The 12,149-nt window shown below is 37.1% G+C and overlaps 1 protein-coding gene across 2 annotated transcripts in view; it reads right to left on the reverse strand.

Annotated features, from left to right (window-relative positions):
• Nucleotides 1–1,475: 1,475 nt before the first annotated feature.
• CRYBG1 (crystallin beta-gamma domain containing 1) overlaps nt 1,476–12,149 on the reverse strand; it is a 122,895-nt gene continuing 112,221 nt past the window's right edge. For both annotated transcript variants that reach the window (XM_087718696.1, XM_087718695.1), the window contains 5 exons: nt 11,606–11,745; nt 10,443–10,566; nt 9,369–9,527; nt 5,999–6,161; nt 1,476–3,146 (listed from right to left, as the gene is read on the reverse strand). In XM_087718696.1, the coding sequence (XP_087574822.1) occupies nt 3,058–3,146; nt 5,999–6,161; nt 9,369–9,527; nt 10,443–10,566; nt 11,606–11,745 (675 nt within the window). In that variant the 3' untranslated portion in view covers nt 1,476–3,057. The remainder of the gene's footprint in view (nt 3,147–5,998; nt 6,162–9,368; nt 9,528–10,442; nt 10,567–11,605; nt 11,746–12,149) is intronic.

The raw sequence follows: 12,149 nt of genomic DNA on the forward strand, positions 1-12,149 counted from the left end.
GAGTGGGTGAAGAAATTAAAAAAAATGGATTATCATGCATTAGTATCAGTGGTGGATTCAAATTTTTTTTACTACCTGTTCTGTGGGTGTGGCTTAGTGGGTCTGGCTTGGTGGGCGTGGTGTGGCAGAGGAAGGATACTGTAAAATCTCCATTCCTTCCCCACTCCAGGGGAAGGTTACTGCAAAATCCCCATTTCCTCCCGATCAGCTGGGACTTGGGAGGCAGAGAATAGATGTGAGCGGGGCCAGTCAGAGGTGGTATTTACCGGTTCTCTGAACTACTCAGAATTTCCACTACTGGTTCCCCAGAACTGGTCAGAAGCTGCTGAATACCACCTCTGATTAATATGAAGTTGTAGGGCCGGGATGGCAAACCTCTGGCATTCGTGCCATAGGTGGCACGTGGAGCCATTTGTCAGGGCATGTGAGGCATGTGCGCGCTGGTCAGCTGACTTTAGCATTTTTTTAGGCCATTTTTTGCCCTCCCCAGGCTCCAAAGGCTTTATAGGAGCCTGGGGCGGGCAAAAACAGTCTCTCCCCCCCCGCCACAGGGCCTTTGGAGGCTTCAGGAGCTTCCCTGAAGCCTCTGGAGCGCAAAAAAAGTCCTACAGGCAAACCGGAAATTCAGGAACAGACTTCCGGTTTTCTCATAGGGCCGGTTTAAGCCCTCTGGAGCCTTCCAGAGGTTTCCTTGAAGGCTTGGTGGGATGAAAAATGACCCTACGAGCAAACCAGGCTCATTTTTCATCCTCTGGAGCCTTCAGGGAAGCCTCCGGAAGGCCCCTGAAGGCTCTGGAGGGCTTAAACCGGCCCTACGAGAAAACTGGAAGTCCGTTCCCGAACTTCCGGTTTTCTCGTAGGGACAGTTTTTTGCTTCAGGGAAGCTCTTGAAGCCTCCAAAGGGCCTCGGGGAGGGGGGAGGCTGTTTTCACCCACCCCAGGCTCCTATAAAGCTCCTGGAGCCTGGAGAGGGCGAAAAAGGCATGCAAAAAATGGGGGGAACACCTGTCATGTGTGCATGCATGCTGGGGTTGCACATTGCATCCTGCACACGACCCCCCCTGCACTCCCCCCACTTTTGACACGTGAGCCAAAAAAGGTTCGCCATAGCTGTTGTAGGGCAACTTTAGAAGTTACTTTGTATTTGTACAATGGCTGCATTGGATCACAGTTATATATGGTTGAAAATGTTGGTAGCTTTAGATATAGATATAATTTGGGTATATTATTCTCCTGGTTCTATGAATATTAGTTACCTTTACAGAGTGGAATTATGTAGATATACACAGGCAAATATATGTTAAGTATGTTCTTTGTTAATCTGAACCATGGATTCTCTATTTCTAATCAATGTTGTGATTACTATGTATACTACCTTTAGAGCAAATGGCTGAAATTCTTCATAGCAGAAATTGCTACATTGACATTTTCCTGACCATTTTGTCAGAATTATTATGTTTGTACAACAAAACAGATTCCATCTGAGTAATATTTATTTGTAAAATAGCTATGTTTATACAAGGGTTTGGACACAAAGACATTTTCTGTAAATACCACACCCTAAAATATTTTCTTTATCAAGGATATAAGCAGCAGTTTCAAAATGTCACCAGAAAAATATAGCAGCTACATGATTGTTGCAAACAGTTATACAGCAGATTGGAGTCACAGTAAACATTTTAACATTTGGATTGAGTATTATAATTTCCCAAGAAACAATGGCAAATTAACACAATACTGGTTTCCAAACGAATCAATGTAGCACTGTTAAATCCTTATAGATTTTCATGACATTTGACTGAGCAGCCTAAGGGCATTGCTAGTTATGACTTCAGATCTGTGTTGGAAGCTAATTGAGCCCCTACTGATTTCTCAGTGTGGCATAGCCAGGCACTTTCCAATGCACCAGGCTTGGCTACCTCCTGCTGCTGTGGCAGATTTTTGTGTATTATGGATTGTGTGTGTGTAGAGGGGAATGGGGAGGACACTCAGCTTGCTGCATGGGCTTCAAGCAACATCTGGTAATGCTCCAAGATAGTTGTTGGCAATGTTGCTTTTCAAATGGTTTGTGTACATGGTAGCAGAAAGCAGAAATAATAAGACGTAGGAAAACATTTCTTAATGCAGTTCATTAAAAAGCAAAAACGTGCTACGCAAGTCGCATATACTTTGTTACACAATTTAAAGTAACTCATTTTAGAACATAGAAACAGTACACTTGCCATGTACAGAGATAGTAAGTGCAAATTGCACTTAAAGGCAGCCACGCAGATAATTGGCATTTTTAACAGATAAAAAACTCAGCAACAAATGTTTGTTAGGCACTAAAGCATTCATCTATCACAATTTCATTTATTTTAAAATCATCTGAAATGATTTAGATTTTACATAAATATCTAATTTATTTTTTGATGATGTTGAACTAGTTATCAATGAGTTTTTACTATAAAATATTTCAGTGCAATAGTAAATTCAGTTTCAGCTCTAAGCTTGGAGCACCAAAACATTAAAAGTTTACTTGTACATTTAGAATTGCACATTAAAATGTTAGTAGCCTTTAGTGATATAAAATAGCTGCTTGTGATGCATGTTTGCAATAAGAAAAGGACAGAGAAGTCTAAGACCTTCCTTTCAACCCAGAATATTTATACCATATACTCATACACAATTTCATTTGTGGCAAAGGAAAGTATGGCTGACCTTGCCATACCTGTCATCTTCCTTCTATCCAAAGCGTTGGAAAAGAGACTCTGAAACAGCGAGTCCATTCTAGGCATGTTATAGCTCCATATTTAGTAACTTCCTCACTTCTGGTTTGGTCTGCCCCTCTGCAGAGCATGGAGGGCAGTGGGCTTGAGCAAAAGAATGAAACAAGGCAGAGCTAACAAACAATAGAAATTAGGTGACATGACATCCATATGGGGTACTCTACTCTTGGATGCAGAGATGGAGTAATCATGTTGTAATTTTTGTTTCTTCAAATGAACAAGCTGGTTGGAAAATCACCGTTTGTCTAATTGACTTCTCAAGTATTGGGGTTACATCTCAATCTGCCTTTTAAATAATCAGTGGCTCCCAGCACTGGGTTGGTCTGTCCTCACTGGCTGTACTGAGAATTAGGTGGGATTGATCATATTGTTTTCCCCCTAAAAGAAAAAAAATAGTTTTAATTTAGTCAGATTATTATGATTTATCTTTGGATTGAACATTTCAGACATCTTAAAACATCCACTCCTATTGTCTTGTTTTGCAAAGGTATTTCAAAAACACATTACACCATGTAATTATATTATAACCCGACATATGATTTATATGTAGTCTTGGACTTACGGCCACAATAGAACCCAACATTTCTGTTGTTAAGAAAGACAATTGTAAAGGGAATTTTGCCCTTTCTTGCCACAGTTGTTAACTGAATCACTGTGGTTGTTAAGTTAGTAACAGGGTTAAACGAATCTGGTTTCCCATTGACTTGCTTGTCAGAAGTTCACAAAAGATGATTACATGACCTCAGGACACTAAAACTGTCATAAACCAGTTGCCAAACATTCAACATTTGATCACATGACTATGAGATGCTGCAATAATCATGTGAAAAACATTTTTCAGTGTCATTGTAACTCCAAATGATCACTAAAACAAAAGGTAGGTCAAGAACTACCTGTACAAGTGCTTAGTTACCAAGCAAATATTTTTAGCTTCAGTTGGGGGTGGGCTTCTTATTTAGAAATCTGTTTTATAATCATAGGAATGTCATTTCCCAGTTTTAAATATAGTTACTTCTAGAGTTGGATGAAAAGAACTACTGGAATTGTCTGTATATGAAATATTATTTTGTAGCTAATTTTGGGTATACCTTTTTTAAATTAAATGTCCATTCCACCTATCTTCACCCATGGATAATAAGCTGGATATACTAATATCTCAGGCAATTTCTCACTGAAATCTTGGCCAGATCCCCAATGTCTTCAGCTTCATCAAACTAACTTTATAGCATTTATAGAGACTTCAAATCATGGTTGAACTGACACAAATATTTGCCAGTTTTAATTATCTATGATCTGAAAATGTTTTTCTGACATGCTTTCTGGTTAGGAAAATCAGTGAGTTAATTCTGCTGCATGCCAAGTGCATCCAAGAACAAGGGTAAGGCCAGTTTTTTTCTGCAGCTGGACATATAGATGTGTGCCATCTGGCTTGTACTTGCAGGACAGATGGTAAAAGCACCTTATGGTTGAAAATAAATCCATTCCTTACATATTAAACATATAGAAGCTTCAGAAGCATTTTGGTGTATCATGGGGGAAGCATATAAAGAAAAATACTTATCGATGCTATTTATTAAAAATTCCCCACAAGCTTATCTGTAAAAATTTAATTGGCAAGAAGCAATTTTAGTAATGGATAAATGGATAAAAGTATGAGGTATAAAATTAAGTGTCTTGGAATAGTTCTATTAGTTTCCTGAAATACTAATGATATTTTTATTTATTTTATTTATATTCCATATTTCTAACCTGCCCATTTCCCTAAGTATATGACAGCTTAAAGTATTGTTATGCAGATTAGTTCTATGAAACATAGCTAGTTCTTGCACTCCTATATGTAACCAACTGGGCCTAAAAACCATGAAACTGATGGATTTGTTCTGAATAGATGTACCTAGGATCATGCTGTTATTGTTACCTTTTGTATCCTCCAGAGGGCACACTTACATTATGAGCTGCAAACTTGTACACTAGGATATGATTTTATGTCTTTAAAGGTACGACCTTTAAACTTTGAGGAGTCAATATATATCATGTTTTTTTTAGATTAATAACAAAAACAGCAATGTAGAAAGGAGCTTTGATACAAATAACAAATCCTACATTTATTCCTGAATCACAGAGTGATTTTTATACTTTCACATCTATTCCAATGTTTTAGATGAATCAGACTTGCTATAAAATAAATTTATTTTCCTCTAGCAATAGGTATTGTTTCTCAAGAGTTTTTCCCCCTGAGAAATCTCATGTAAATTATAATTACAGGATTAGCATTTGATTTCTTACATTCATTTACTTGTAATACTATACAAAATAAAAACTTCATCAGTTTGCGTTAGGTATAAGGCAGTGGTGGGATTCAAATAATTTAACAACTGGTTGTGTGCCCTAATGACCAGCTGGGTAGGCGTGGCTCGATGGTCATGTCTCCAACTCAATGTCATTCAGGGCGCTTCGACTTAAATGTTAAAATGTAATAAGGGTTAACTAGTGAGGCAGTTTCTGTAAGCAGGGCAATAAAGATTAGGCTAGAAACAACACTAGAATGTTTCTTCCTGCCTTCTCTACAGGATTAGCCCTGTAAAGTGGGAAAAAAAACAAAATAAGATTTCTTCCAACAACTGGTTCTCCAAACTGCTTAGAAAGTTAAAAGCCGGTTCTCCCGAATAGGTGCAAACTGGCTGAATCCCACCACTGGTATAAGGGTTCAAAAGCTGCCCCTTTAGAAACTGCTTCTTCATTGCAATTTTAAAAGAAAAAGTCTTGTGTACAATCAAGTCAGAAAATCAACAAAAAGCAATGCCCTTTATTTTAGAACATTCTCTTGGATTTCAAAAAATACTAATTAAACACTTCCCTTTAGTCAAGCACTGGGCGTGTTTTTTCCTTTGAAGCAATTATGGTTTTATTTTTGTTTTTGTAATTGCTGATTTAAAAAAAATACTTGTTTGTAGTTTAATAATAATTCATATTATCATGCTAATTCATTATTCATAAATAATGGAGTCCTTCAGGAGTGGGCGGCATACAAATCAATAAAACTAAAAAAATAATAATTCAAGGTGATGGAATTATTATTACTCTTGTTATTATTTGAACACCAGATGATAAACGGAGCTTTATCATACTTGTTACATGAGCTAATACGAGAAACTTATTTTTACTATTTAGCATATGAAAATTAGTTTTCATTAACCAGAGTTCATCACTTAGCACTAAAAATGTCTTACCTTTAATATCTAATACTAAATTTTGTTTCATTTTGCTGTAAATCTTGCCATCAGAATTAAAACTCCAGTTTTGCTTTTCATCGTTTTGCTGAAGGGCCAGGCCCAGCTTTGTACCAGGGGTGATCAAATTTCCTACAATCGTTAAGCAGATGTCTTCTGCTCCCTGTGCAAGGAAACAGCATCAGTTAGAGCCCACTTCACACTATCCCACAAGTAATTGGTCACATGCTTGGATAAAAAGCAGGTATTTCTGAGGGGTCCTTAGTGCTCTCTGAACTTGGCTGTTTTCTTGCAAATGTTTCATTACCCAAACTAGATAACATCCTCAGTGCCAGTCCTGACTAGCACTGAGGATGTTACCTAGTTTGGGTAATGAAATGTCTGCAAGAAAACAGCCAAGCTCAGAGAGCACCAAGGACCCCTCATGTCAACCCTGGGCTACAAATATTCTCTTTTATTAGCAGATATTTTTATTTACTACTTGGAAATTTATTCATGCTAAAATGATTCTCAATATGATGTTTAAAGATTTCGGTTTCATCATTACTTAAATAACAGATATCTTTCTAGATTTCTGCAAACATTCAGTATTTTAAAAACATAATATTCAGTTATGTGAAATTCAAGATATATCACATTTATAACTCAGTTAATATAAATGATCTCACCAGTTCAACCTGCTTAGCATCATTAAATTGCAAGTAAGCAATAGGCCTTAGCTTCTTTTTAAACCTATGCTTTTGGAGCTACTATAAAACCTGTTTTTGTTCTCAGTCTAGTGGCCTCCTCTTTTTTAAATAGGAGATTCTATGAGATTGCGTTTTAACACGAAGGAAAGGCCTCTTCCCAATCCTGCCAAGAATTGGTTGCAAGAATTCCAGCAAGAATGTTGTTTTAGGTGGGGCATTAAAATTAACACCTTCACTTTTTTAGTCTGTTGTAAGCTACAGCTCCTCATCTTTCCATGTTCAAACATGTTCTTGCAAAGGAGGAACCTTTTCCGTTCTGAGACAGGTTCACGGGATGATAATATAGTTGAGAAATCTCTCCCTTTGGAAGGATGCTTTGGGAGATGTTACCCAGCTGTAAACAAGAGATCAACACATAGCTTGCCACTTGACTATCTTCAATGGATTTGATGTTAACAAGTTTGTACACTGTTAAACATGAAGACTGAAGAAGGCTGCAAATCGGCTCCTGGATCAATTGGCCAGATTTAACTGACAGGCAATTTAAATAGAAAGCCTCAATGTACGATTGAAGTTTGCAATTGGATTCAAGAAGTGCAAATTACTTTCTGAAGAACTGGGAATCAAGAGGTTCAACAGGTTTGGGCATCTGAGAAATAACTACATAAAAAAATTGGTAACGGAACAATTATTTCTACTCTCAAAAACTTTCTACAATTTTACAGACAATTCTGTTTTGTTATTAATTGCTATGGGTCAGCAATGACAGACATATTAAATTTGCTTTTCTGAAAGGCTCAAAACCTTAATCAAAGCCAAAGACAAGACAAAAGAAATAAGAATCATATAGTGCCCTCTTCCTCATTTCTAGCTAATTCCTGCAAATATGTGCAGTGTTGCAACTCATATTTTTTAATAGTCTTGCTAGTGCTTGAGGATAGATCCATGATGGTGAACCTATGGCATGCATGCCACAGGTGGCATGCAGAGCCTTCTTTGCAGGCACGCCAGCCATCACCCCAGCCCAGTATCATCAGGCATGTTTGCGTGTCTCTGTCGGGCAGCTGGTCTTCGGGTCTCTGCCGTGCATGTGCAGGGTGCATGCATGGGGGTGCTCACATTGCATTTTGGGGCCTCACATGGTGCCGTCATGCCCCATTTTGGACCTGAAAAACCTGCATCAACCTTGAAGCAAAAAATGGGCAAGAGGAGGTGGGGGCACATGCGTGGGACGGCAAGGGAGTACGGCGGTCACATGTGCATTCTCAGGGGTTGGGTGTGCACATTTGGGGTCGCACATTCAAGTGTGGGGAGGGACACATGGAGGTCATGCGCACATGCATGTGGGGGTGTCATGCATGCATTGCATTATTGGCGCTGGGACGCGGGTGCGCTGTCGCACACACTTTTGGCACACGACAACAAAAAGGTTAGCCATCGCTGAGATAGATGTTCACAAAATAGAGAGGTGAGTCTAAGATTCAACTGCTAAGTAATATAAACAAATACATCAATGAAGGGGGAAAACATGTACATATAGTCCATTTTTTCGTTTGTAATTTCAGGAATTGTTATGGAACCACATAACTAGAATTATATCATATTTTAGAAGAAAACAGATTAGTAGATTGGTCATTAGCAGCACCCAAGTATACTGAGACAGACACCAAGGCCCTTGCGTCATGACATGACAAAAATTCTTAGATAATTACTTTCCCATTGCCGAGCCTTACAGGGGATTGTCTCCAAATCTCCTGCCACTTTTTGTTTCCCTCCTTCTTTGTTTACCCAGCAGGTAACACTTTTAGAGGGGAACCAACCCAGTTGCTGCCCACATAGCCTTTCCAAATGCAATTCTGCTGGATTAGGTCTATCTAGAAAGAAGACTTCTTGGCAGTAATGACATGCCAGACAGGTTGAGTCTTTTAGCTTGGTAAAAGAGAGGCATCAGCTGGAGGCACTGTGAGAATGGCCTAGTTCTTCTCAATCCTGCTAAGGATTTGTTACAGCTATAATTAATAGAAAGAAGAAACTTAACTGTAATGAAAACTAATGATAGAAATCGCTGAAGAATAATAAAAAGAGGCTTGTTGGTCACAGACTGTATTTACTAAGTAAATAAACAAAAAGAGAAACAGGGTGGACTCCTTTCAATTACATTTTTCAGAGTATGAGTATAAGTATTCCCTCAAAAAAGAGGCTGAAAATCTGGGTGCATCTTATACACTGAATACAGCATTTTTTCCTCCCCAAACCCTGCTCCCTTCACCAAAATGGCCGTGCATAGCTTTTAGGAGGCTTTCAGAGTGCTCCTGGGGGCTGGGAAGGCAGAAATAAGCCAAAAATGGGCTGTTTTTTGCTTGTTTTTGCCCTGCCCCCCCCAAGCACTCTACAAGCCTCCTAAAGGCTATTCATGCCTTTTTTGGGGGGGGGGGAATGGGCCCATTTTCATGAAAAATGGGGCTGTTTTTGGAGTGCAAAAACTTTTTAAAAAAAATTTACCTCTTCAAAACCTTGGTGCATTTTATACTCTGGTGCGTCTTATACTCCAAAAAATACGGTACTTTTTTTTCCTGTGTGGAAGCAATACCTGTTTTCTGTTTGTCTTATGGAAAATCTGTCAAATATGCTGAATTGTATTCTACAGCAAGTAGAGCAAGTATGTTTCATACAGAACCTACCCTACACTTGATGAATCCATCTTGATAAACCCAGATCTGATCTCCAGATTTATTGTCTTCCACAGCTTGTATCCTCAGAAGACTCAAGTCATCCATATTTCCATCAGCTGCCATGAATTTTCCAGTCTCTTTGTTTCTGAGTCTGAAGTAGACTTGTTTCTGAAATGTAACTAGTTTTCTTTAACAATAATAAAACACCTTCAAGATTTAGCATGTCCCCCTTTTTCTCTTAAATTAATGTTAATATTATTAAAGGGAAACATAACTAAAATATATGTGCACGTTTGTAAACTATATTTTGAATATTAATTTTACTGTACATATTTATCTTATTTCATATTGGAAACAACATGCAGATTAACACCGTATTTTGTTTAGACTTGATTGATAATACACACAATGAAACCATGAGTTTTCCTAAAATTGATGTCTAAATAACTTTTATGAAGAAGCCTCATGTTAAATATTTAAGTTTTCCATAAGGAAGTAAAATGAAATCTATTAAGTGGTTGAGACATTTTAAGTAAATAATCATACCTATTACATTTTTTTGCACAAAAACATATAAATTTTGAAAAAGAGAGGAAAACATGGCATTATTTTTAAAATGTACTACCCAAAATCGGAGAACTGAATTAAATCCTAATTTTTAAATTTAAAAAAAATCACAGAGGACAAGAAATATGCGATTTTAGCAGTATCAATAATAAAAGATATGTCTAAAAGCTCAGAATGAGGTTGGCATGAAATACTGAATAGACTCACTAGTGATTTTATTCAGGGCTTACATGTGAAAGGCAATATGCTTACTTTTTAATTCAGCACTGAAATTTTGAACAAAACTGGATGGTAGAATGAAAATCACCATTTAAAAGTCCTAAAGACCATAGTTTTCATAATATTCATAGAAGATAAAAATCACATGATTCGTATCATGTGATTTAAATGGTACTCAGGTGGAATATTAAGGCAAAGAAACAATACTGGAAGAAAAGTTGAATGAAGATGATAGAATAATAAAAAATTCATTGCAAGCTTTGATATCCCAAAATGGGCATGTAGTACCTTTCTTACCTGCAATAAAGGTCGTAGGGAACCAATTTTGTGATAGCCACTTGTCTCTTTCCAGTTTGATATTTTTTTAGGCGTTAGTAAAATCTGACGGCCTTTATAATTATGATGTTCATAAATAATCCATCTGAAAAAAATCTCTCGTTATTAAATCTGTAAAATAATGCTTTCACTAAAATATATCTTCTTAAAAAATTCATAACTTCATAGTTATCTATTAGGGGGATATTTTAGAATTAATTTCAAGTATATCATTACACTTGTCAGTATATTTCCTATGACATTCTATAAGAGTTCTTCCAAAGTCTGTTTTATGTCTATTTTGCATTACATAATGATTTCACATGCTTGGGCCTAACAAAACCAATTCATGTGTTTGAACCTAATAAAGCCATAATGCTTAATAGGCTCTTAGAAAACAAGATTGTGTCACCAAGAAATAGGTTCTAGCCCTCTTCATTTGTACAATAACATAGTTTTATACTGATTCATTAAAGTAATTTTCAGAGGATCTGTAGGAGCACGCATTAACAGCTAAATAATTATTATGTCTGAATCCTTGAAGCATGGTTTAAATTTATGATTTTAGATTGGCTAAATCCAATGATTGAATGAGCAGATTTTTCCTCCTGCAGTTTCTGATTCTCCAAATTAGTTATGCATATTTCCAGAAGTCTCTCGAATAGATTTTGAGAATTCATAAAGAAGTCTGATTAATTTTTTTCTGTTCTATCAATTGAAGGAGTTTTAATGAAAATGGTTCTACCTTAAGGCAGCATGATTGGAGGCACTTTCTTTTAAAAAAACATTCAAATACACAGAAAAACTATGTTTAACTTTTTTTAATATCTACCTTTAACAAATCTGTGACAAAATCATATCAATTGTGTGAAATTGTAAGTATTATTTTTCTGGAATTATATTAAAAACACCAACATAGTTCTGCTATTTTCTGTAACATAAACATCTAAGAAAAAGTTTGTTTGGTTTAATTCCCTGGGTAAATCTGAAACAGGTAATTGTCAATTGTCTGTGCCTAGCTTGACCAAAATACAGGTATATACACTTTCATATAGACATTGGAACAATATATTAAAGGAAGCATTATAGGAAATCTTATTTAAATTCTACAAATAATAAATGTTCAAGTTCAAATTATAACTTACATGCCACCATGGACGTCTACTGAAGCAATATGAGGATTGTAGCCAAGAAATTGGAGATTCACTATTTCTGTAATGAATTCAAATTTCTTTCCTCTGAAGTTTTCTTTTTCAAAAAGGGTTATAACTGGCTCAGAAAGTTCCTGTTTTTTTAAAAAAAGGGAGGTCTTAAGTTATTGTTTTGCCATCAGGGAATTATAGTGCTAATATTCTAGACCAGTGATGGTGAGCCTGCGTGCGCTTGTCAGGGCTGCAACCCGGAAGGAGTTGCCAGGAAATGAACTTCCAGTTCCCAGCGTGTGCATGTGCACCAGCCAGCTGGTCTTCCGGTTTCTGGCACTGCCGCACACACAAAGGCCAGTTGATCATCAGGCACGTATGCACACCAGAAACCTGGAAGAGGAATGGGTGACGCCATGTGACACTTTGGGCATGCGTGCCATAGCTTCGCCATCACAGTTCTAGGCAGAAAAAAGTGATATATACATGAAACACTGCAAGTGACTTTTAAACGTTTCTATCTTTTCCCACTTCATTTACTGGGAAT

The sequence above is a fragment of the Thamnophis sirtalis genome, unplaced genomic scaffold (genome assembly GCF_051295495.1).
Source record: "Thamnophis sirtalis isolate CommonGarterSnake01/CBP01778 unplaced genomic scaffold, rThaSir2_p1.2 scaffold_6, whole genome shotgun sequence".
In the NCBI taxonomy this organism is placed as follows: Eukaryota; Metazoa; Chordata; class Lepidosauria; order Squamata; family Natricidae; genus Thamnophis; species Thamnophis sirtalis.